Genomic DNA, 24,574 nt, shown 5'->3' on the forward strand with positions numbered 1-24,574 from the left:
TAGCAGCAGGTGTTGATACATATAAGATACATTAAATTCAATAAATGGCAAATAAAGTGAACAGTAGATATGGATATGGCTAAAAATGAAAGGATTAAAAACAGAAAACCTTCTGTGTCACATGAAAGGTGGCAGTCCGCCTGCTGGAGATTGATGGCAATAACCAGGGTCACTTGAAGTTGTTCAAGAAGGAGGTGATGAACTACCGGCAGACCCGGCACGAGAACGTAGTTCTGTTCATGGGAGCCTGTATGAACCCACCGCAGCTTGCCATCATCACCAGGTCAGAAGGGGTCAGGGAACATCTGCTTTGTGTTGGGTGTGCTAGCGTGGACTCCAGTATCCAGAGACCAGATATCAGATGTGAATGCAATGTGATGTAACTCTGTCTAATGTGTTTTCTTCTATTTTAATCTGACTCTCCGTATTTTATTCATGTTGTGTGTACTGTATGTGTGATGTCATACTTTTTCCTTTTTTTTTCAGTTTTTGTAAGGGGCGGACACTCTACTCAGTTGTCAGAGAGTCCAAAAGTATGCTTGACATTAACAAGACCAGGCAAATAGCACAAGAGATTGTAAAGGTACTATTCAATTTCATCTTAATTCATCAGATTATTGTAGTGTTTTTTCATTGCTGTTTATGGAGGACTAATACTGGTTGTGACTCTTTCAGGGAATGGGCTATCTTCATGCAAAAGGAATCGTACACAAAGATCTGAAATCCAAGAACGTTTTTTATGACACAAACAAGGTGGTCATCACAGATTTTGGCTTGTTTGGGATGTCTGGAGTTGTGCAGGAAGGACGGTAAGAATAAAATGAAGAAGAAAGAAGAAAAAGCCATTAGAAGAATATGGTAGTTAGATGTCTTTAAAGCTAAACTCTCTCTCTCGCTCTCTCTCTGTGTGTGTGTGTGTGTGTGTGTGTGTGTGTGTCCGGGGGGTTCACCAGGCGTGAGGATCAGCTGAAGCTGCCGCACGGCTGGATCTGTTACCTGGCTCCAGAGATTGTGCGCAGGATGGGCCCAGGGGTCAATGAAGACTGCCTTCCTTTCTCTAGAGCTGCTGATGTTTACGCTTTTGGGTAAGACATCCTCCCCCTCAACCAATCTGGTTGAACTGTTGAAATACTGCTTTTGTAAAATACATCTTATTGATTAGACAATTGACTAGAAGATTAGTCTTTTAAATGCAATAAGAATGTTTGGTATTTTGGTACCACAGACAATGAAAGAAACTCTGTTTGTGTTGTGTTCAGCACCATCTGGTACGAGCTGCAGGCCCGAGACTGGCCCATCACACGGCAGCCTGCCGAGGCCACCATCTGGCAGGTGGGCAGTGGAGAGGGCATCAAGAAGGTGCTGGCAGAAGTCAGTCTGGGCAAGGAGGTCAACGTGAGTAACATCCTATGTGTTGCATCTTACACATATTTTGATACGTTTTCTGGTGTTCCAGTGAAAGCTTCTACATTTTCATGGAAAATGGCTCTGCATGTGATGTGTGGAGTATAGTTTCACACTGATTAGACACACTGACGATGGCTTAGGCCGAAACGCGTCTGTGGACATGGTGTTAATAAATAAGTAAAGAGAATATACTTGAGAGTGCGGTTTTTCTATTCTAAGTTGTCACTTTTTAACTCGCACCCGAAATTGTTGTGAGATTTGAAGTTGAGCGCACCTGTTCTCACTACTAGTTGGAGTATAGTTTCATCACCCCTCTATTTCTACACAGGACATCCTCTCGGCCTGTTGGTCATACTGTTTGGAAATGAGGCCAACATTCTCCCAGATCACAGACATGCTTGAGAAACTTCCTAAACTCAACCGCAGGCTTTCCCACCCTGGACACTTCTGGAAGTCTGCTGAGTATGTATCCTAACGACAGCATGGATGCAAGCCTTCCTCTGCCCTTCCAGCAGGGACGCAAAGATCTATGGATCATGTAGTCTACAGAGTGCTGAATATATTATTCCAACAGAGAATAGCTCCCCTGAAAAGACTGTTAAGACATGTAATTCAGGGTTAGTTCCAGGCTTATGTGGTGTGATGCTTGGCATCAGGGCACTTGAAAAGGGATACCTGTGCTTAATTTCACAGAAATGAAATGATTAAGACCCTCCCAGTGACATAGAGGATGTAATATACAGAATTTACTTATCCTATTAAGTTCAATTCAAGAGGGTGTTCTTTGTCATTTACTGTACTGTTTTGTTCTGGTGTTTTTTGTATATGTTGTGCTGTGAAACATGTTGTTTTTAAAAGAAAGTTGAAAGTTGTCACCTACTGTATGTGTCCTGTTCTGTGGTCGGGTTGGATTTTTAAAAGTGTTTTTTTTTTAATGTGTGTCCTCTCTCTCCTCTCGGGGTACTGATTTGTTCCTGGATCTGGATCTGGGCCCTGCTCCGGTTCCGGTGTTCTGCTCCCTTCTCCTGGCAACGCTACATCCTTTCCAACTGCAACCTCTTCCTTCTCTGTGTTCCTCCTCTCCTTGGATTATCAACTTTGATCTGCGCTTGATCTTTGACCTATTTGTTCCTGTCTGCCCGCCTGTCTGTCTATTTTCTGCTTCACTCCTCCAAACTGATCACTCTGGCACCAGGTCATGGCATCACCATTGTCTGCGTGAGCACTGTAGTGAAGGTCTCCGCTCTCGATGCCCTTACAATTGACACCCTTCTAGTGCACACAGTGGATTTTGTCAGAGGTAAACTAGTTTCAGCACCTGATGTACTTGGTACTTGCGATGTTTACAAAATCAAGAACTTGACCTGAAATTTGCGCTCTGATTTTTGGATCTCTTGGAAAAAAGTGTGAAAGATTTTCTTTATGTGACTGAGACATGGTAATATAGCATATATTTCTATATTGTGTGTGCCTTTGTGATGGACAAGTGATGGTGTGACCCTGATTATCGCCGCTTTGCATTTGCGTCTAGACATTCACTGCTTAAACTCCATCCTCTGTTTCCTGCCTTCTTTCTCTTATGCTATAAAAATGCAAAAAAGGTAGAAGCTGAGCAAACCAAAACCTGCAATTCTCGACCTGCATTGCATGCCTCTTAAATGCTTGAATTCTCTTAGTAAAACCAACTTACTTTTGGGAGAATACTTCCCATGATCCACGGTGTGATGTTTCACTCTAATAATAACTGAGAGACATGCAAATGAGTGATTGAAATGCATTTGATGTAGCAATGTTGAAGTGAGAAGAGAAACAAAATAAGGGAATGATTGACAATGTATATAGGCCTCCATCTCTATCACTTCTCCTTAGCTTACCTGGTTTAGGAGTCTGCGGCCCACTTGATTATCTGCTGCTGCGTGTCAGGGCTTATGGTTTCCTGTTTGCCATTAGGGGGGTTTCTGTTTCTGATGCTCGTGTGGCACCTCTCATTCTGCCCTGTACAATTCAAAACCACAATTGACTCTTGTTTTCACTCTTTTGCTCCCATCCATGCATATTTGATGTACGTTGTCTAGTCTGCCTTATCCTGACCAGAACAACATTCATCTGTTCATGTGCCTAGCTCTCCACACACGCACAATAACTTGATCTCAGCAGAGTTGTGAAGTACCTGTACACTATAAAATGTGAATACTATAATGGTGAGGAAAAAAGGTTAATGAAAGTTCTGCTGCACAAACTATACAGTATGTCGCAAATTTAATAAGTGGTTTCCTCACCCTGAATGCTATGCACAAATCTATATGCAAATCTAACCAATACACATCTCTCTAGGAGGTTCAGTAACATTCAATATATAGCCTAAAGTTTGGTTCAGTAACATTTAATATATACCCTATAGTTTGGTTGTCATTATATGGAAATTGTAGAACTAAACCACATTTCACTATCAACAAATTTGGTTTTAGTTATTCTGTTGTAGGCTAAATCAGGAAACCTGCTTGGATTTGGGCATATTTCAAAATTAGACCTCTCCTGTGCAATCTTAAGTGTATCTGTGCACGTGTTTGTATGATTTGGTATACAAAAAAATGTGAGTGTATGTGTGCATGTTTGTTTTTCACTGAATGTATTTCACTGGGCTACGAGTGTGCATCACTAGAGAAACCTAGTGGAAGATTGCTCTGATTGAGTATTCACATAACTATAGAGAACTTTTAAGAGATTTAGAAATAGATGGATAATTTTTTTATTCAATGTCTGGCTTACAAACTGCTCTCAGTATTTGTACAAATGTTTTTTTTTTTTTAATCAGCTTTTGACAGAAATTAGTAGGTACTACGTTTATGGTAATGTACAGGTCTTTAAACAGATGGTTTTTATGTACAAAATGTTGTTAAACAGGAATTGTACATTTTTTAAGGGTAGAAATATTTTGTATGTCCTGTAAGAATTCATATTTTTGTACAGTCTTTTATCTGCCCTCTGTAAACAAATGTTCTCATCAAAAGACAATAAATCTCGCTCAAGTCACCTGGTGCATATTGAGGCATATTCATTCCACACCTGTCTCTCAAACGTGAAGGAGAGGAAGGCACATCCTGTCCTCCTGCACTTTTGTGCTGATGACATACTGGAGGACAGTAGGGATAGTTCAGTAGGGATAGAAATTCAACTCATCCAGCTCTGACATTTCAGTTATTTCATTGGCTCCTATGATCACTTTAGCAGAAATGATGACATAGAAGTGAAGTCTGAGAACTGAGTCTATGGTCTAATCAGAACAGTCTGTGTAGGCATGTGTAAGTCTAACTCCACCAGTTGCAACATTTTGGATGTTCACCAGTTGCATCTTGGAAATTCTATAAAAGGCCAGGGACTTGGGGGCGGAGTGAGGGAGGTCATATGAATGAAACTCATGAGCAAGGGCTGGGGAAGTGGGCCATCCATTTGCTGACGTGGAGAAGTCACTCAGTGACAGTTTATATATAATATATATATATATATATCACTTTGTTGCTGTTGTAAATGTATAAATATGAATTATGAACAGACCATACAAGATCACACAGTTAATTTGTGTGAAGGGTAGACTGAGTGCAGATAGGGCTATAAAAGAATCAGAGGGCCCAGATATGCACACCTCTCTCTACACATGTAGGCCTACATCAGACTCTGTGTTACAGACCATCATTTAAGTGCTTTCACATGTACCATGTGTCATTTGGAACAGTAAGAAAGATTGCTCCAGGATGTAGGCCTGGAGGAAGAGAAAGGGTAAATCACCTCACCTGTGAAGCTAAGACGTGTTTTAGAAAACAATGCACTCATTGCACATTGAGTCTGTCTGTCTATAATTGGTGGATGCACAAATTTAAAGTTCAAAATGGGATCCAGTATAGGAGAGTTGAGATGTAGAGTAAATAGGAAGATGTTGCAGACTGCTTGATGATTCATGTCAAGCATGAATGACAGAGGACAAATGAATATTAGGAGCCCTTTGGTAAACTAGGATTAAATGCAGGACATAATGAACCAGATAACCAATCTGTGATACAGCTTCTCATTCTGCCATTTGCATATTTCCATCTTCTTCTTTCATCTTATGACAAGTGTTACTCCAGATTGTCATACATGGAGGAATTTATGACTACATGCTAAATCCAGACTTTGTGTCTCTGTAGAGCAAGTTGCAATAACACGCATTGACGCACGTTGGATAGGATACTAAAAACGTAATGCCGTAATGTCTACTCTATACCGTTACTTTTGCCACTTAAAAAAATGGGATGCTAAATGAGTAAATAAAGGGAGCTGTGAGGTGAGATGATCTCAGCTCAGTGAAGAAACTCGATTACAGAGAATCGCTGAGAAAACATTGGCACAGCAATCCTCTCTTGAACCATGCCTTATTGGAAGTGGAAGTCGCAGAATAGCCTACTGCAATCATTAAATATAACAGGGAACGAAAACAAAACGCGGACACAGATTTGTATGATTTCCGCGAAATTACACACTGCTTTTTCTCTCTTCGCCCCTCTTCTCCTGTGGCATTTAATCAGTGATCGGTTTCACTTTGTAGCGCAGTTAGTGCCTTACAACTAGACACGTTTACCCTTTTAGAAGGAAAAGTTATTTTTTAAGAATGGCCTTTTATCCACAGGAGCCTTTTTACAACCCGGTGAGTCGGCTAAATTCTTATCTCATATTGTTGATCTGTCCATTAAGTAGACGTTTCTCCAAACCAGGCTAATATCAGTCTGTTCCTTATTGTAGTTTACTTGTACTTTCTTTTCTCCTCCAGATGATCCCCTTTAATGGGTCAATTCATGGACGTCTTCAGGAAGGCAAAAGTATCATTATATCTGGCCGAGTCCTTCCAGGAGCAAACAGGTTTGTTGTTTTCTAACCTGAGCCAGACACGCACACACAGAGCAAATGAAAATAGTGCTTCGTAGACTGTTTCGTGTAGGCCTACAGTTATAGCACCATACACAAAAATAGCCTTTATTTTAAATATATTTTCACAATATATTTTGAAATATATGTAAATATCCGAAATTGGCCAAAGAGTAGGCCTATATATTTTTAAAAACATATTTCAATACTGTATATTTTTTCTGTAGGCCTATGAATTTATATGCAACGTCACGAAAACATGCGTGTGCAACTAAGAGGCAGAAAGCACCATAAACAGCATAGAGCAGTGCTCTCCATTAAAAGAATAAAATGAGTTTTTATGCTGAAAACTGCACCAATTCGAAATCACGATGGTTAGAGAATGTTCAATATGTTCAATATCCCTAACGGAATGCATGTCTTCGCCAAAAATGTCAAAATATGCCTACGATGTTATATTAATAATGCAAATGAATGGCAAACTCTGAAATATATCCTGAAATGAGATGTTATTATCATTGAGACAACAGGGGTAGGCTATACAAAAAAATCCGATTGTAGCTTACAGCAGCCGTCTATTTAGGTTAAGTAACGTTGTGGACGGCCACCAAGCGTCTTCTGCCCCACGGCTGCTCGCGCATCTAGTTTTGTTGGTAAACGAGAAACCCGTGTATGGGACAAGCTGATGACCACTCAGAGTCGGCGCCAGAGCAGATCTACTGGAGGGGCATTGGGTCATCGGTGGGGGGGCACTGCCGTTTGAGAAATATTTTATGTTTTTCTTAATTAGGCCTATTATTTCTTTTTATATTTATATATTTATTGTTAATTTCCATATCATGTTAATTACACATACTGTCGATAATAAAACAGTAGAAAGGGGTGGGGTAGCATAAAGTTTGTCTCTACTCCAGCGAGGACGGAGGATCACTCAGATGACACACAAGGGCTGTCGTAGAGGCTAAACGCAAATAAATGCAGTTTACTCACCTCTGACATGTCAGAAATAGTTTATCCACCTCTAAACAGTTTGAGAACTTTACAATGTCAAAATGTAACAACGCCATGGTACATGGATGCTATACTTTTGAGTCCGCTCTCCACCACGTAGCAGATCTGACTTTACTCCACTTAAACGCACCTTCCGCGCGCAGGCGAGAGGTTTGTCATTGTAAATAGAGTGGCAGATTCCAGCTGGCTTGTCATTGTATAGCCAAAAGCATTAATCTTCCTCCGTAGCGGCAACTGGTTTTCAACCAAGAACCCAACTACATCTATTAGTGATGACACATAATACTGATTGTTCCTTAGTTGACTTGCATTGACAAGGGTTGCATTCCTTGTATTGCAACGCATCTCCCTCTCCTTCCACATTGCATTACAAGACATGTGGTCCCTCCGAAGTTTCATGTTTATGAAATCCACGGTCTTTGGTCATGGCGTGTTTCCAATTATGATAGCCCACACTCGCGAAGGCATCCAATGTTCCAGATTGTCCGAGTCTGCTGCTGTAAGAGGCTGACGAAGAGGTCCAGGCCTAAGCCATTTTCGTAAATCCATTTTTTGTCGATAATATTATAGGCTAACTACCTATAAGGACAGACAAACTGTTTTATTTTTATTTCCGATTCAACCAACAACTTGAAATGCAATGGATTCTGCGGCTGCAGTTCAACGTTTAGATACAAATTCAAATGTAAAAAGTTTAGCTACTCGGCGACCAATGAGGATTGACCAAGCCTAGTAACCTGCTATGCACAACTAAAATGATGCGTTCTCCCCTTAATTTAATTTGATTTAATTTAAGTTACAGTTTGCACATTTAATATTAAAATAATGACTAAAAGGGATTTTTTCTTTGCCACGCCATGGCCTGTGGTAGGAGGGGCATCAATGACCGCTAGGGGGGGCACGGCCTACGAAGGCCCCACCATAGCGCCGGCACTGTGACCACTGGATTTCTCTCTCCTCCGTCCATTTACACATACAGATTCCACGTGAATCTACAGTGCGGTTCGGCAGCAGGGGCAGATGTCGCCCTTCACTTCAACCCGCGATATGATGCCAGCCCTGGTTATGTGGTGACCAATACCTTCCAGCACTCCAGATGGGGCCAAGAGGAGCGAAAGCATCCAACTCCCTTCCCGCAGGGATCATCCTTCAACCTAATGATCCAAGTTGGTCGGGACTCATACAAGGTGGGTGCGACTAATGGGAGTTTGATGATCTAGATCAGTGGTTCTCAAACTGTGGTAGGGCCTACGGGTAGTGATGCTCTAGTGGTACTCCAGGAGTCTCCAATATTTTTTTATAAAGATAACAATCACTTCAAATTATATAAAATATATATAGGCCTACCATTCAAAATCCTTAACCATGCGATCACTGAAGTTAAATTTAAACTATTTTTTTGTCTTTCACGAAAAAAAGTATACATACATTACATGTATTTCATGGAGAACAGTTTGAGAGCACATGCAACACTTAGTAAGCCTTCCCCCACAGTTAGCTAGATCAACCACAGCTTCTAACCATCCACCTTCTGAGACAGAGCAGGGGGGTTACAACCAAAAAAGGATTCAACAACCAAACAAAAGATCAAATACACTCAGGGCCTCAAAAGGTGCCAAACAAAAGATTCAAACTCAAGCAAACGTGCCACAAACATAAGCCCCGCTCCACCTCCCAACAATCGCATACTGTACATGCACTAGACGCTGGGTTAGACAAAGACACTTATAGGGAATGGTTTGACAAAACAAACAAACAAACAATATAAGGGTCATTCTATAATTCAGGGTAGGCCTACATTTCAAGTATAGAAAGAAACCAAAAAAATGCAATGAGTTTTTATCATTAAACCTTTTTTATAGTCATAGAACACACTTCAAAGTTAACATGACAAGTATTTGCTGAGCTTAAACCATGTAAGACAGAAAAAATTGTCAACTCTGTTAGAGACAAACTCAGTAAATTATACATATTTAGCAAATGTGATACATTTTTAAATTATGCCTTCCCTAAGAGAACGTTTGTCTCTTAAGTCACTGTAGCAATTTTGAATCTGATAAGATTGCTACTTTTTGTCCTGAAATAAAAAAAAAACAACACATTCCACTGGCAAGTTTCTAATAGGTGCATATTTTCTTAAAAAAAGGCTTCTACATATTAAAAATCATGTGGTAAAAATATTAGTTGTAACACATCTTCTGATATACATTTGAAACAAAAAAAATATATTTAGTCATCATTTTAAGAGCAAAATCTTAAATGAACAGAGTTGACACTCTCATTAAATGCTATTGAAAACAGAGTTGACAGCACATCATTGTCAACTCTGTTATTATTAATCTATGCACAATTACCACAGAATTACCACAGAATTAACAGAGTTGACGATAACAGAGTTGACATTTCCCATCATTTTGTGGCTTAGCTCCACATCCTAACCTCAAACTGCATGATATGTATAAAACCAGAATTGAATGGCTTTTAATCATTTTGTTTTTTAAAAATCGAGTGAGAGTTTCACTCCAATAACGCAATAACAGAGTTGACAGATTATTAATCTACTGTTGGTGTATCCTCAACATTTTGTTCAAATTAATGAGAGAAGAAGCTTAACATATCTCACTGCCTTTCCACCCAGTTTTATAACAGAGGTAACAGAGTTGACAAGAACTTTGAGACGGACCAAAATTATATATATTTTTTAAATCTTGCATAATACAGCAAATGGACATTGTATATAACTGATGTTATAACAGTTAGGAAATGAATCTCCAAAAAATAGATTGTTAGACTTGAGAACATCATGTTTAGTCAAGTTGAATGCATGGCTCTGAGACAGTCAATAATATGGGGTGTAGAAGTAATTAAGTTAATATTTTGTGGATAAATTGGGTCTAAAATAATAAAGCATTGTTATTGGTGAAAGGTTGTCTTATTAGCATAATTGTTCAAAATAGATTCCATAAAGATTTATTTTTTTGATAATAACTAAATCTTTATCATGGAGACGGGAAATGTACCCTGAATTATAGAATGACCCATAAACCTGCTAACCAGCGCAGTAGTAGTTCACATAACTCACACAAGCTGATCCATCTATCAGCAATTACCACCGCTGCTGGCTAGCAGAAAAGAAAACACAAGCATATGCATACACAATCACATATAACCAAAAGAAAAGACAAAAGAACACAAGAGGAACAGCGAAGCAACAAAGCCTCTACGCTGCCACCCTCTCAGAAGAAAAGATCCCCCATAGTCTACAACAGACAAAAGTAACATCAGCAGCATATCCTCTAAAACAGCGGTTCCCAAACTTTTTTCCCCGCGGACCACCTTCTACATCCTGACTCGGCTCGCGTACCCCCACCATCCAACACATAAAAAAGTAACTCATTCTATTGACGCATTCCAGGCATCGTTGTTTAATTAGCCACCCTACATGATAACATAATCAAAATGTGCAACTGGTCTATGAGCTCTCACATTAAAAAAAACAATGTGGAGAACCACATTAGTATGGTTAGGTAGCATCTCACTGCAGACCATGCACTGTGGCTTTGGGCAGTCTGTCTCCCAATCCACGTGAAGCCTAGGCCTATATGCCTCATCATACTTTCGTTTTCTTCGCGCAGTCTTTTCTGTCTCGTTCTTTCTTTTATCCCCCTGCGCTCCATCTCCACCTTCAATAGTCTGCCCCCCATCCCATTCCATCGTTACCTGTGTCCTGCTCTGTTTCTCTTGCTTCTCCTCTTCGATCGCTTTAATTAGGCCTTTTGGACAGTGTCCCTGTTTTTAGCCAGTTTTCCATGTTTACACAGCCTTCTACCTAGCCTATACGTCAACGAAACTAACGCGCTAGATATTCTGGCTGCCCGCAGGAAATCACGTGTAGCCTATTGTGTGTAGCTTATTTTTTAATGAAAACATACCCTATTATAGAGTTTACAAATGATTTCCTTTAATTTCACATTTCCATATCATTATAACCTGATTCGAAATTATGTATTATTTATGAATTAATTAGAGTATTAATTAATTAATCATTTTTAACTCCTTTCCGCCATTGCCCTTTTCATCTCGCGTACCCCCTAGTGGCAGCTCGCGTACCACCGGGGGTACGCGTACCACAGTTTGGGAATCCCTGCTCTAAAAGGTTAACATGCAGAAACTAAACAGATGAAATTCCCATTACCTGCAGAAGCTGAAATTACTCACATACATACCACCGGACAAAGTACATCTGCTTACATCTGTTACAAAATAAAACAACTTTTATAAAAACAGTTCACAACCTCTCCACAAACAGAGAACAAAAGAGGCCTAGTAACATACCTCCAGGCAAGGAGAAAACCAGCAACCTCCTTCGGCTGGTTGCATACTTGGTCTGAGGAGCAGCAGCACACAGGTGCTGACAATCAGTGGCACTGATCATTCCCTCCCATCCCTCCTCATATAGGGAAGAGCTATCTTAAAGCAACACCAAAGAACTTTCCCTCTGTCACACGCACGCTATTTGTTTATCCAGCACCGGCTTTGCAAATAACAATGTCCACAGACAAGGTAGAATATGTTGCATGATTTATGAAAGTACAATGTATTGCGACATCATACGCAAGTCAAATTTTTAGTTTCTTATGTATCATTCCATCGAACTACAGAAACGATTTTGGAAACATTATTTTAAGGTACAAAAAACTCTTTGGTGTTGCTTTAAGGAGAGCATACACCCCTCTAGTGGCGATCATTACCCACGTCACGTGGGCAGCCGTGGCCTACTGGTTAGGGCTTCGGACTTGTAACCGGAGGGTTGCCGGTTGGAACCCCGACCAGTAGGAACAGCTGAAGTGCCCTTGAGCAAGGCACCTAACCCCTCACTGCTCCCCGAGTGCCGCGGTAGCAGGCAGCTCACTGCGTCAGGATTAGTGTGTGCTTCACCTTAGAGGTCTGCACTCCCGCGGTAGACCCACGGGACCGGCGGGTCCCGACGCAAAAGAGTGCGGTGCGGGACAACTTTTGAAAGCTCTTTGCGGGAGCGGGCGGGATGAGAGAGGTGCATTCGCGGGTGCGGGACAAACCGATGATTCACTGCACTCCCGCAAATTAAATATGTGCGTAAAATTAAATATGGAAACGATTAAAGTAGTGTTCATAACTATAGTTCAGCTGGATGTTCTGTTAGGCAGCATTAAAAAACGGGGTTTAAGCATAACTGACAGATAGCAGGCCTATAGCCTATATTGTCGTTTACGTGGGTTCAATTTGTTCCTGCTGCTCATTGTCAAAACTCGAAATCAAAAGCATGACAGAGGAAGAGGGCACCAGACTAGGCCTACTTCAGTTGTTAGCCTACATTCAGAACCAAGAAACTGACATCTGGAGTCTGTGTGGAGGTGTGTGTGCTCCTTTCGTGTGCTCCTTTCGTGAGACAGAAAGAAAAACTGAATAGGCTATCCCTTCTGCATGCGGGCTTTAGCGGGCGGGAGCGGGACATCATGTTACAGATGCAGGCGGGAGCGGGACTAAAAATGACTCTTGGCTCACAAAAATATGGTGTTATACCGGTTGATTGATGCACAGTAGTGTTATAGGCATACACTAAATGCGGAAGATACTGGGGCCTTTTCTTCTCTGGGGGGAGGGTACAGAGAAGATCATGCAATGTCCTATTAAACCGCTCACACTGCCCATTTCCCTGAGGATGATAGGCAGTGGTGCGGCTTTTCCCCACTCCATAGGTTTGACAGAATTGCTGTATCAGGCTGCTTTCAAAATGTCTGCCCTCGTCCAAATGCAGTCGACAGGGTGCCCCATACACACTAAACCAATAGCGCACAAGAACATCCGCAACAGTGCAGGCCTTTTGGTCTCGAGTGGGAATTGCCTGTGTAAACTTGGAGAAGACATCAGTGAGCACCAGTATGTTTACCATCACTTGCTGATTTCATGGGGTCTCATAGCTTGTAGTGTCCCAAGGTAGGTCCTTATTTTAAGCTGGACAGCCTTGGCCAGGATACACCGTCTGCACTCCTTGCACCACCTCTCCACATCCTTCCACATACCTGGCCAATAACAGCGACTCTTCACCAGCTCCGCAGTTCTATCAACCCCCTGATGGCCATGTGCATCATGCAGGCTGGATATCACCACCTTCTGGAGACACTGAGGTAACAACTGAGCCACCTCCTGATGACCATCTTGAGTGTAGATTAGCCGATACAGGCCAGGCAAGCTCTCTCACCGCTCGACCCGCTCTATCCAAATATCTAGGGCTTGGTGGATGGCCCTCCTTCCACACGGTACAGATGGGGCCAATGATGGGGTCCAGGGCCTGCAACAAAGCTAAATCTGTCTGTGAACACTCTGGAAAAGCCAATATTTCTGCCCCCATCACCCCCATTTTTGTGGGGGCCGCATCCATCCTTCCCTTAGGCACGGTGGAACCTCAGTCCCGGGAAAAGTCTTTGCAATGACTTGCTGTGACAGACCATCAGCATTTCCATTGATACGTCCAGGACGATATTTTATGGTATTGATATTTTAAGTTGAAAGAGGGCAGTTGTGACAACCATCTCTGCTTCAGTGCGGCAACTTTAGAAGTTTGCAAGTGACACAAGGGGTTATTATCTGTGTACACAGTGAAGGAATTGCCCAGCAAATATTCCCTGAACTTCTCACAGACGGCCCATTTCAAGGCAAGACATTCTAACTTCATTGAACTGTAATTGTCCATATTTCTTTCCCCTTTCCTCAAACAACGACTTGCAAAAGCAATTGGGCGCAACTTACCCTCCTGCTCTTGAGAGAGGACCACTCCAAGCCCATGAAAGCTGGTATCTATTTCCAGCACAAATGGCTTCTGAAAGTTTGTATAGGCTAAAACAGGTGTAGTTACAAATCTCTCTTTCAGGGCTTGGAAATCCCATCCCACAAGCCATCCAGAGAAAGATGAGGTGTCTTACCCCTTCGACGGGTGCTGCACAGTCTGGCCACTAGGGCATGGAAAAGTGCCGCTAATTTTGCAAAGCCTTCCACAAATCTACGGTAGTAGCTAGCGAATCCAAGGAAAGCTCGGAGTTCTGCCAGATGTTCAGGTCGCCGCCATTCCCGCACTACAGCTACTTTATCTGGATCTGTGGTCACGTCATCCTTTGACACCACGTGACCTGAGTCTGGAACTTCCTCTAACCGCTGCAGGTGTTCCTGGACAGTGTTAGAAAAAACAATGACATCATCCAAATACAGATTGAAAACGTTTATCCCCAAACATGCGCTCCATTAACCGCTGGAAGGTTGCCGGCGCATAGAAAAGATCGAAAGGCATTCATATGAACTCAAAGAGGCTGAACGGGGTACAAAAAGCAGTTTTGGCGCGATCTTTCTCGGCAACCTCCACTTGGTTGTAACCACTAGCTAGGTCAATGGTAGAAAACCACTTTGCTCTCGTCAAGGCATCAAGGGACTCTTCAATCCTTGGAAGTGGATACGCATCTCTCCTCATCTTGCCATTGAGGTGCCTGTCATCCACACACATCCGAAGGCTGCCATCTTTCTTTTGTACCAGTACTATGGGGGATGCATATGGGTTACTGCTTTCCCTAATGACCTTACTGTCTAGGAGCTGTTGGATGTAAGCCCTTACTGCATCATACTGACAAGGGGGAATCCTCTGGTAGGGTTGTCGCACAGGGGCTTCATTAGTTAAAGGAATTTCATGCTGCACCAGGCTGGAACAGCCCAGGTCTCCAACATGCTTAGAAAATAAAGACTGATTGTGTAAGAGACTTAGTGCTTGTTCCCTCTTTGACATGGAAAGACCTAAAAACTCTAGAAAGGACATCTGACCTTCCCTTGGGGCTGTGTACTCCACTGTCTGCACAGACACATATGCCGTAAAAGTATCTTTGGGACCAAGTTCTAACTGTGGCCCTGATTTTGTCAATGGATTAACAGACGACTGTCCCTACAACCCGGCGGGGTGTTAACCATACATCCCCAGTACCCACATTAGTGATGGGGGCATGCACCAGTCATTTCTCGGCATACACTAAACAGGTAGACAACAACAATCCCTCGGGAAGGGGATTCTCCTCTGGTCCTAAGGATTCCAAGAGGAACTCAACTGGGTGTGTGGAAACCTGCAGTCAGGTAACAGGAACCATAGTGACTGTGCCAGCTGTAATCTTAACGGAACGCTTACCCTGCACCCTCGCCTTATGTGCTTTTAGGGACTGCAAGATGGCTTCTGTTTTTTGGCAACAGCGGAGGGCTTTTTTCCAGGCCGGGGTCGCCGATAACACTTGAGGGGCCTGAAATTCCCAAACAAGGCAGAATAACAATTTTTAATTACATTCATGCCTAGAACACCTGGCACTTTTACCTTCTGCTCTTGTAATGCAGAGATGGAATCTTTGACAACCAGTTCCCCAGAGTTAGGAAGACACACATCAAATACAGTAACATTAATGTTCACATATCCCACATAAGGAATATCCAACCCATTTGCAGCCTTGAGACCTAACCACCCGCAAGATTAAACCCCACCACTGCAAAGACCCAAAGGGTGTTGTTTAAAAAAACTCTCAGCAATGGTTGTGACCATTGATCCCGTATCAAGTAAACATGGAACATCTACATTAGCCATCTTTTTTGATAAAACAGGACAGGACCCTATCAAATTATCAATTGGTTTTGCAACCCGTGTTGACTTATTATCAGTCTCCTCTGGCATTGGAGACCTGAGGCTAGGTGGGCGGGTGTTTGATGTACAATAGCGTGCTATGTGACCACTCTTATTACACTTAAAGCGATGGTTCGGAGTAATTTCACCCTAGGGTCCTTTGCACGATGACCCCGAGCCAAACACCCTCCCAGAACCCGTTTTCCCTTGGTCGAACCCTGGTCGAGTAGCACTGTCAGAAACTAATGACTTTCTGCAGGCGCTTATGGAACCTATAGAGTATCTCGTAAATTACCCCACTAATAATGCCCTGAATGGTACGAAACTTCTACAGTAGGACACCTATGTTCTGTACTCATAAAACGAGGCATTGAAAAGTACACCTGTAAGTACTTTGTACACCTGTAAGTACTTTGTAAGTACACCAGGAGTTTATTTAAATAACACTTGCCTGATGGATTCTACTCTCTGCTGCTATCTACCACTGCATCGACGTTACTTCCGTGATTTGGGAAAAGCCCATAAAAGTCCTGGCAGGAAGCATGCATAAGGATGTAGATCCATGAATGCACTAATATTTTGTTCGTAGTACTAGTTTGCAACAATTATTACAATTATATACAACACTAAGTTGTAAACAATTCGGAAAAAAATATTAAAAACTGGATATACCAAAAATCTTTGATGAAATCGCTACCTGCCAGGACTTTTACAAGCAATAGCAAATGGTTGACAAGCTAAGCTGTGATGGCAAGCAACGGAAAAGGAAGCAAACGTGATGGATCAAAAACATTCATGCAATCATGGCTCCAAACTGGATGTATTAGAAAGAGAAGTGTGGTGAATATGTTGAGCAGAAACTGAAATTGGTGACAATGAGCCCAACACAAGTGACTAGTGAAGCTTCCATGGCACTTGCCAGCAACAAACAACGCAAAACTGTATGTACAATATACAATATGTGAAATTGGCCTGCACCATTGTATTTTAATGCCAGTAATAATGGTGGTAACTTGTACAGACAATTATTTTCTGAGGTGGTAGCCTACTCATCGTGAAAAGTTTGAGAACCACTGATCTATACATCTAGACTAGGAGAGTGGATTGCATACAATTTAGTGAGTGTCCTAGATTCTTGGTGGTTTTGGTTTTTGTTACAATTATAATCTTGCTGGCTATATCATTTAAACACTGGGAAATTAACTATCTTCAGTAAAGTTTATGGAACCATCCAAACATTACCCCATTCTATGGACGGATATTCAGATTTAATAGATGATATTTGATGGATGTTTTTTTTTTTTATTTTGTACACAAAGACATTCACAGCTTCTTTTGTTCTGATGTCAGATTGCCACTAATGGTAGCCACTTCATGGAGTTCAGACATCGCATCCATTTTGCTGCTGTGGATACAATCCGTGTGGATGGAATGGTGGAGATCAGTTCCATAGCTTTCCAGAGCCCTCAGGTGAGCAAACCTGTCTGAATTTAAAAATGTTCCAAGTTACAGTAGCATGTTACAGTATCAACATTACAGTTATTATGCAGGTTTTTGTCATCAGGCTAGAAGGGTTAGTGTTGTTGCTGAATGATATGAAACATGACTTCCAAATCCAAAACCAAAAATACATATTTCACATTTGTCCTTTTCAGCCCTGCATCCCCCAGCCTGCATACCCTGTAAGTAATCTGTTCTGTTATGAAGGGCCCTATCATGAAATTCTAAAGTGCATCGTCACTCGCCAAAAGTCTATTCAAATTTAGTAGAATGTCCAGTTCACATTGGGAGGGGTTTCGTTATCAAAAGTGGAGCGCATGGCGTAACAAGGTATTCCTAGGTCTTTTAATCAGTCATATGGGTGTGTTTGGGGCGTAACATAATTTTAAACCAATGAGAATGACATCTGTCATTCCCTTTAACGGCACAACGCGCAATATGTCAAATAAATGCATCGGTATTTTGGCATTCAACAGCGCATTTGAAGGAGGCTGCTTGCGAGAGACCGTATGGAATAGTCATTCTTAAACCATGCTTTACTAAAACCTAGCATAGCCTTCACGCATTTGTACTCGTCTATTATTTGAACTCATTGGCAAAGTGAAACTAACTTCACCAAGGAGGCAGTCAACGACAAGTTATATGCAGTTACTTTCACTATTGACTGACAATGGGTTACCACCGAAAACATAGGCTGGAAAAAGCAACACTTACCCTAATGGTCATTACCAGTTTGCAAATGATGGTGAATAACTACTCATCATGAGATGTACAGTATTTTGTAATATCTTTATTCTATTTATGTTTCCCATTGTAATCGTGCAATTTGTAATGCTTTGCATGGACGTGCGCTGGTGTGCGTTCATGAATGATAGAAGGATGGTGCGTGCACCTGCCAATATGACTGTTGACATGCGCTCTTAAACCTCTAGGCGCCACGGTCGAGTTTACTCGTCTACCCATGTCCTTGATTGCCTAGCCTTTCTGCCCCACCCCCCACCCCACCCCCAACACACACACTTACATCATCACTGTCATCACTCCACATACATACAGCACACTGCTTGCTACAGTAAGCCTCCTCTACATACTTGCTGCACACTGCCCCCCCCCCTACATACACAGCACATTGTCTTCAGGATCTTCTCCAACACACATCCTCTACATACTTACAGCACACTGCCCCCACCTACCCACACACACACTACACACACACACACAGTCACTGCTCCACTCCCCTCCCGCCCACACACACATCTTCACTGTCATCACTCACATACATCATACATACAGTACTCTGCTTGCAATAGTAAGTCCCTGCCCCCCCCCCCCCCCACATACACAGCACATTATTTCATCAGGAAGCTTCTCCAACACACATCCCCAACATACTTACAGCACACTGCCCACACACACACACTACGCACACACACACACAGTCACTGCTCCACTCCCCTGTCATCCCCCCAACACACCCCTGGCAGTTGGGTTAGCCCCTTGAGCCGTGGATCTGCCCAAGGTTTCTTCCTTGGTAAGGGAGTTTTTCCTTGCCCCTGTTGCTCTTGGGTGCTCCTTGTTGGTGCCCCCCACCCAATCCCAATCCTCCCCCACCTTTTTTATGCAGCCCTTGCCACTTAATCTACTAAACCCCTTTTCTACTGCACTTTTTACCCCCCCCCCCACCCCCCCCCCATTAATGCACAAATAGGCTGACACCAGACATAATTTCACTGCATTTCTTACTTCCAGTAACTATATGCATGTGACAATAAACTTCCTTGTATCCTTGTATCCTTGTATGTTGCTCAAATGATTGAATAAAACAACATTTATCCTGCAGAGGAGTTGCTTATATCTCGTGACAGTGCGTCTTCAGCTGTGCTCCATACGTGTCTCTCGCCTCTCCCCTAATCACTTTTAACCGTCATTACCAGTTTGCAAATGATGGTGAATAACTACTCATCATGAGATGTACAGTATTTTGTAATATCTTTATTCTAATTATGTTTCCCATTGTAATCGTGCAATTTGTAATGCTTTGCATGGACGTGCGCTGGTGTGCGTTCATGAATGATAGAAGGATGGTGCGTGCACCTGCCAATATGACTGTTGACATGCGCTCTTAAAATAGCATATGAACAACTCGCCCTTGACTTCTGACCAGGTTTAGGTGGTGTATGATAGCGATTTTTAGACAACGCGCCAGGCCCCTCCCTAGGTTGTTAATTGCCACACCCCTGGGCGCAATGCTTAAAAAGTAAACGTGCAAAATACCAAATTAAACTTTCCGCGGGTGTATAACGAGTATTACGCCATGCGCTGGTGCCCAAAATACAGCCCGAAACCAACAAAAAGCTTGTGGAGCTTCTCTTTAGTTTGGTCAGCTTGTAATAACATCATTTCATTGCAGCCACAGTGTGCTTTCCCGCCGCATGGATATCCTGTGTGTGTGTGTTGTATGTACTTTTGCATTGATTACACTGATACTTTTTGTAAGCATGTAACTTAAAAACTGACTGTTGTTGCAGCCACAGTATGCTGTTCCTGGCGTCCCAGCTGGATATCCTGTAAGTGTTGTGTGTTGTTAAACCAATCACAAGTTATTCAATTCAATTTGTATGAGTAGCATACAAAGTGATATTCTGTAGTAGCACTCTAATCATAACAATATTAGAATGATGATGACACAAGATATTCTTACAGTTTTTTTTAATACAGATACACATACAGAAGACAGCAAACAAAATATAAGCAAAAACATAAAAATGGGTAATAATGGATAAAAAGGAACATCAAAACAGACGTTAACTAACAGACATTGACATTAATAAAAAATAAAGACAAGACAAACATCATCATCAACATCAAGCATTTTTTATTCAGGGAGAAATTGACTGAGCATCAAGCTCTTTTACAGCAATGCCCTGAGTTACAAAACATACAACAACAAAAATCAAAATAACAAAACAAGAACAATACAAATATACAAAAGGCAAATTAAAACAAGAATAAAAATAGTGAGAAAAGAAGAGGGGAAATATGTATATATGTATAAATAAAATAATAAAAACATGTGATGTTTATGTGCATCACCTGTTGTTGGCCTGTTACTTCTATAGGTTTATGACTTCTTACAGTATTTTTCAGTTGCTGCGTGGGTGTGTTGTGGCAAGGGGTCAGGGTCAGGGTAAGAATATACACTGTAGTAATGAGAAATGACAGATGTTTATCACCCGTTTTGGTCCGTAGGGTCTGACTCTGTCTCTATTTTCATTTGTCTCCATTCGTCTTATGTTGCCGTTCATGTTGTGCTTTTCTCATCCTCAGGTTCCTTCTCCATATCCGCCACCAGTAGTCTATGTAAGAATATTTATATCTCACATGACCTATATTTCTAAATTCCATTTGGTGATGACTTTAATGTGCAAACCTGTTACTTTATGGCTGAATAGTCTTGTGATCTCTCCTTATAAAAGACAGTGCCATACAAAAGCGTCATAAATGGTGGACTCTACCCTGGAAGGACTATAACAATCCAAGGTGTGATCAACGGCGCTGCCAAAAGGTTAGACACTAACAAATCCAGAATAGTGTAAACATGGCCAGGTAGGCCACAACGTAGGCTACATTAACATACAGTTTGTCTGAGTCGGGCTTCTGAGACTTCTGTTGAGTAGGCCAAGGTTTGATTCATGAACGCGTCACTCAGAAAAGAAACGTTGTTGTTTGTGTGCGCTTCTCATACATCTGATTTGACACTAAGATCCCAAAAAAATATTGCCGACCCACCACACTGGCCAATCTACGGAGCCCCTAAGGGGACATGAGCAAAACAAATCTAAAGTTTAGTTTCATGTGCTCACGCAAAACTTTCATGTACTCACTCGAAACTTTCATGTGCTCACGTGAAACCTTCATGTGATCACTCGAAACTTTCATGTGCTCACACGAAACCTTCATGTGCGCACATGAAAAGGTTTATGTGAGCACCTGAAAGTTCCGCGTGAGCACATGAAAAGTAGGCTATTGATGCTTTGTAGGTTCTACATGGGAGAGCAATGGGCTTTATTAGTCTATAAAGACTTTGTTTGTAAGTCAACATTATATTATGCAGTATTATATAGTAGGCTAATATAATGTTGACTTTTTAGATTTTTTTGCTCATGTCCCCTTAGGGGCTCCGTACCAATCACAGGCAGTAACTGTACAACCCAGAACTAACGAAATATCTCTTGGCAACACATACAGAGAACTGTAATTTCCAAATGCTCAGTTACCACTGGATGCAGAAGACAGCAATAAATGCAATGCAATGGGAGCACATTCACAGGTGCCTCTAACTTTCCTCTAATGCTGCTGACCTTTGCCCTTTCAGAATAGCTGTGAACCTGCGCCACAGGACTGGTATAGCACTCCACTACAACCCGCGCTTTGACGAGAACACAGTGGTGCGTAACAGCCATATGCACGAGAAGTGGGGTAGTGAGGAGCGTGGAGGTGGAATGCCCTTTCACCGCGGCCAGCAGTTCATGGTAATAATTAGAACAACCTTTGTTGAGCCTCTGTTAATCCTTAGAGGAAATACTTATTAATAAATGATCAGAAATGCAAATTATTCACAACGTGAGTTGTGCTGACTGTAGATGCAACACAAAATGTTAAGCAGAGCAGTAATCAAACCTGAAATCTATACAATATCTTATGGTGTAGTATTATCAATGCAGTTGTTGGTATACCATTTTCAATGTCATGTGATGATAAATATAGTAGCCTACAGTATGCTGAATTGCTACATTCAGTTATATGATATTTTCATCATCTCACTCAATATGATGTTGGATTTTGTGTTTCAGCTGACTATTGTATGCAGTCCTCAAACTTACAATGTTATGGTGAATGGCAATCAAGTGCACACCTTCAGGCATCGCCACAGCAACCTTAAGGAGATCGATATGTTGGAGGTTGATGGAGACTTGACTCTCAACTCTGTCACAGTTTAGGCAGAAAATGACCAAAACCATTCAGCACAAGAGATCACAATTGTATCTTCTTTATTGTTGATGTACCGGTATATACCAATTCTATTTTACCAACAACACAATAATCAAATGACTAACTAACCTAATGTATCCTCTTTTGCTTTCCTGGAAAAAAGTAAATCTCAAAATGTTTTTCACAATAGCCTAGTTTACATGTAAGCTAGTATAATAATACCAAAATGTACATTACGTACAAATAAAGAATAATGATAAAAACAATATATGAGTCTATTTCTATTCACACAACCTGATACAAGTCTGGTGACAATTTTAGGGTAACTGTGGCTGTAGGTTTAAGCTTGCTGTCTCTGATACTCCTAATGTAGCTAATAATACATACGTACTGTATAATACATTTCTATAGACTCTGTGCATACAAAATTGCGCTATATAAATAAAAGTGACTTGACTTGGCTAATGGACTAGTCATACCTTAGAGTACTGTGAGCCAGAGGCGATTGCTCTAAGACTACAGGGGAAGCTCAGCCTCCTCTAAAATATCACGGAAAATCGCATCAAATAACACTATTACATTAGCTTCTAGCCTACTATTCCAACTAGAACATGCTGAAAAAATGTTCAACTTCATGGCTAGTTTGTTCAGCAATAAGGTTTTGCCGGTCATTTATCGTGATTTCGCACCCGTAATACATTGCTGTAACAACACGATCTATCAAAAAAACATGCAAAAAACCCATAGACGCTCGGCTTCACTGGCTTTCAATGGCACTACAGAGTGGGCTGATTTCAGTGCAGAAAAGCTACACGTTTATTGGACAAGCGCCACAAAATCGTCATTTCCAGGGAAGCCCGGCGTCTCTGGGAGTGAATGGGACAGTGGGATGGCCCGGACGCCGAGCTTCTGTATGATGATTGGAGGAACCGTTATAGAGGCTGGACTCTTTTTGATTGACAGCATATGTCGCGATCTGACAGGAAGTGGTTCAAGTTCAAGGCAGGGATGCGTTAACGTTAGTGTTGGCAGGTGAAGCCGAGAGACAAGGCAAGTTACAGCTCAAATTCTCATAATTTGGGAGCAATACAGTCGGTTTCTATTTGTCTTTGTAAATAGCATACTGTAAATAAAATCCGTAATGTGGAGTTACAGAGTTTGTGACTTGCTTTTGTTCCAGTTGTGTATTTAGGCTAAATTAGGTAGCCTGTGTAGGCTACATGCCATGTCTGCCATGCCAACTCTATAGCCTACTGTTTGGGATACTTTTTGCCCTCAAAGAACAATATAGCACCTTAATAATATTAATTTAATAATTTACCATTTTTACCAGAGCTTCCCCTGTTCCAAAGAGCAGCAATCGCCACTGCTGTGAGCAGATCTCAATATCTGTGTCTAGATGCCATGTACAGTAGGTAGCCCTACCTGAGGATGAAAGAAAGACATTTGAATGTCATTGGACCAGAATGAAGTGTTTCTGTAAATGTCTCAGGATTTTGAAGTGTCAATATGGTCAGACTAGCAAGACAGAACCTCACGTCCATAGACCTTGCTACACTCCATTATAGCATGTTTATAAATGTATTTCAATATTTTAAAGAGGTTGTGTTTTCATTAGACCTGTTGCACTTTAAGAGAATGTTTATGAACTGACAATGACACTACTAATACTACTAACAACTAGATGTACCGCATAGCGGTACAAAATATGACCGCCGCTCAGTCCTGTACATCCGTTCCGCGAAAATAAATCACACTTCAATTTGTCTCCATATTTTACTCCACTCCCCACTCTTGAAACTTTTGTGTATGCTTGTTTGGCATGCCTGAGTGTGTGTGTGCGGCTGCACAGAAAGTAGCCTACTGGTGCTGAAAAGGTGAATAGATTGTAGAATAGCCAAAGAAGATGTAGCATTGTTATAAAACCTTTAAAATCTCTAAACAATCACAAGTAGGGCAGTTCACTGGATTGATGAAAGGTCACTTACACCTGTAGGCTACATTGTATTTGGGAAAAGCAAAAGGTATCAGCATAATTTTATTTATTTATTTATTTATTTATAAATAAACAAAAACATCTTAGTA

The 24,574-nt window shown here is 41.5% G+C and overlaps 2 protein-coding genes across 7 annotated transcripts in view; both read left to right on the plus strand.

Annotated features, from left to right (window-relative positions):
• The window catches only part of LOC143121516 (kinase suppressor of Ras 1-like), a 44,938-nt gene extending 40,498 nt beyond the window's left edge, over positions 1-4,440 (plus strand). For 4 of the 5 annotated variants that reach the window (XM_076281905.1, XM_076281906.1, XM_076281908.1 and 1 more), the window contains 6 exons: positions 129-283; positions 487-583; positions 676-809; positions 954-1,085; positions 1,260-1,395; positions 1,736-2,282. In XM_076281905.1, coding sequence (XP_076138020.1) covers positions 129-283; positions 487-583; positions 676-809; positions 954-1,085; positions 1,260-1,395; positions 1,736-1,882 — 801 coding nt within the window. In that variant the 3' untranslated portion in view covers positions 1,883-2,282. Of the gene's footprint in view, positions 1-128; positions 284-486; positions 584-675; positions 810-953; positions 1,086-1,259; positions 1,396-1,735; positions 2,283-2,602 lie in introns of those variants that run through there. The other variant, XM_076281909.1, reaches the window with a different exon arrangement.
• A 1,376-nt stretch (positions 4,441-5,816) lies between these two features.
• On the plus strand, positions 5,817-22,755 carry LOC143121518 (galectin-9-like). 2 transcript variants are annotated; one of them, XM_076281910.1, is made up of 11 exons: positions 5,817-6,088; positions 6,212-6,300; positions 8,297-8,504; positions 17,348-17,467; positions 17,653-17,679; positions 19,908-19,940; positions 20,026-20,064; positions 20,825-20,857; positions 20,974-21,062; positions 21,873-22,029; positions 22,351-22,755. In XM_076281910.1, exons 1-11 carry the CDS (start codon positions 6,053-6,055, stop codon positions 22,495-22,497), a joined length of 978 nt encoding a protein of 325 aa, XP_076138025.1. In that variant the 5' UTR covers positions 5,817-6,052; the 3' UTR covers positions 22,498-22,755. The 2 variants fall into 2 exon arrangements, with proteins under 2 accessions (XP_076138025.1, XP_076138026.1); XM_076281911.1 differs by lacking the exon at positions 19,908-19,940 and having other exon boundaries at positions 5,821-6,088.
• The last annotated feature ends 1,819 nt before the right edge of the window (positions 22,756-24,574 follow it).

The sequence above is a fragment of the Alosa pseudoharengus genome, unplaced genomic scaffold (genome assembly GCF_046254945.1).
Source record: "Alosa pseudoharengus isolate Yale_2024_CS ecotype anadromous, Long Island Sound unplaced genomic scaffold, YU_APseudo_1.1 YU_APseudo_1.1_scf_13, whole genome shotgun sequence".
Taxonomy (NCBI): Eukaryota; Metazoa; Chordata; class Actinopteri; order Clupeiformes; family Clupeidae; genus Alosa; species Alosa pseudoharengus.

Bases quoted from the DNA above. Each gene is read 5' to 3' on its own strand.
- LOC143121518 (XM_076281910.1), top strand. From the start codon at position 6,053: ATGGCCTTTTATCCACAGGAGCCTTTTTACAACCCG. The intron at 6,089-6,211 runs GTGAGTCGGCTA...TTTCTCCTCCAG, and splicing joins AGGAGCCTTTTTACAACCCG to ATGATCCCCTTTAATGGGTC. The intron at 20,858-20,973 runs GTAAGAATATTT...TCCTTATAAAAG, and splicing joins ATCCGCCACCAGTAGTCTAT to ACAGTGCCATACAAAAGCGT.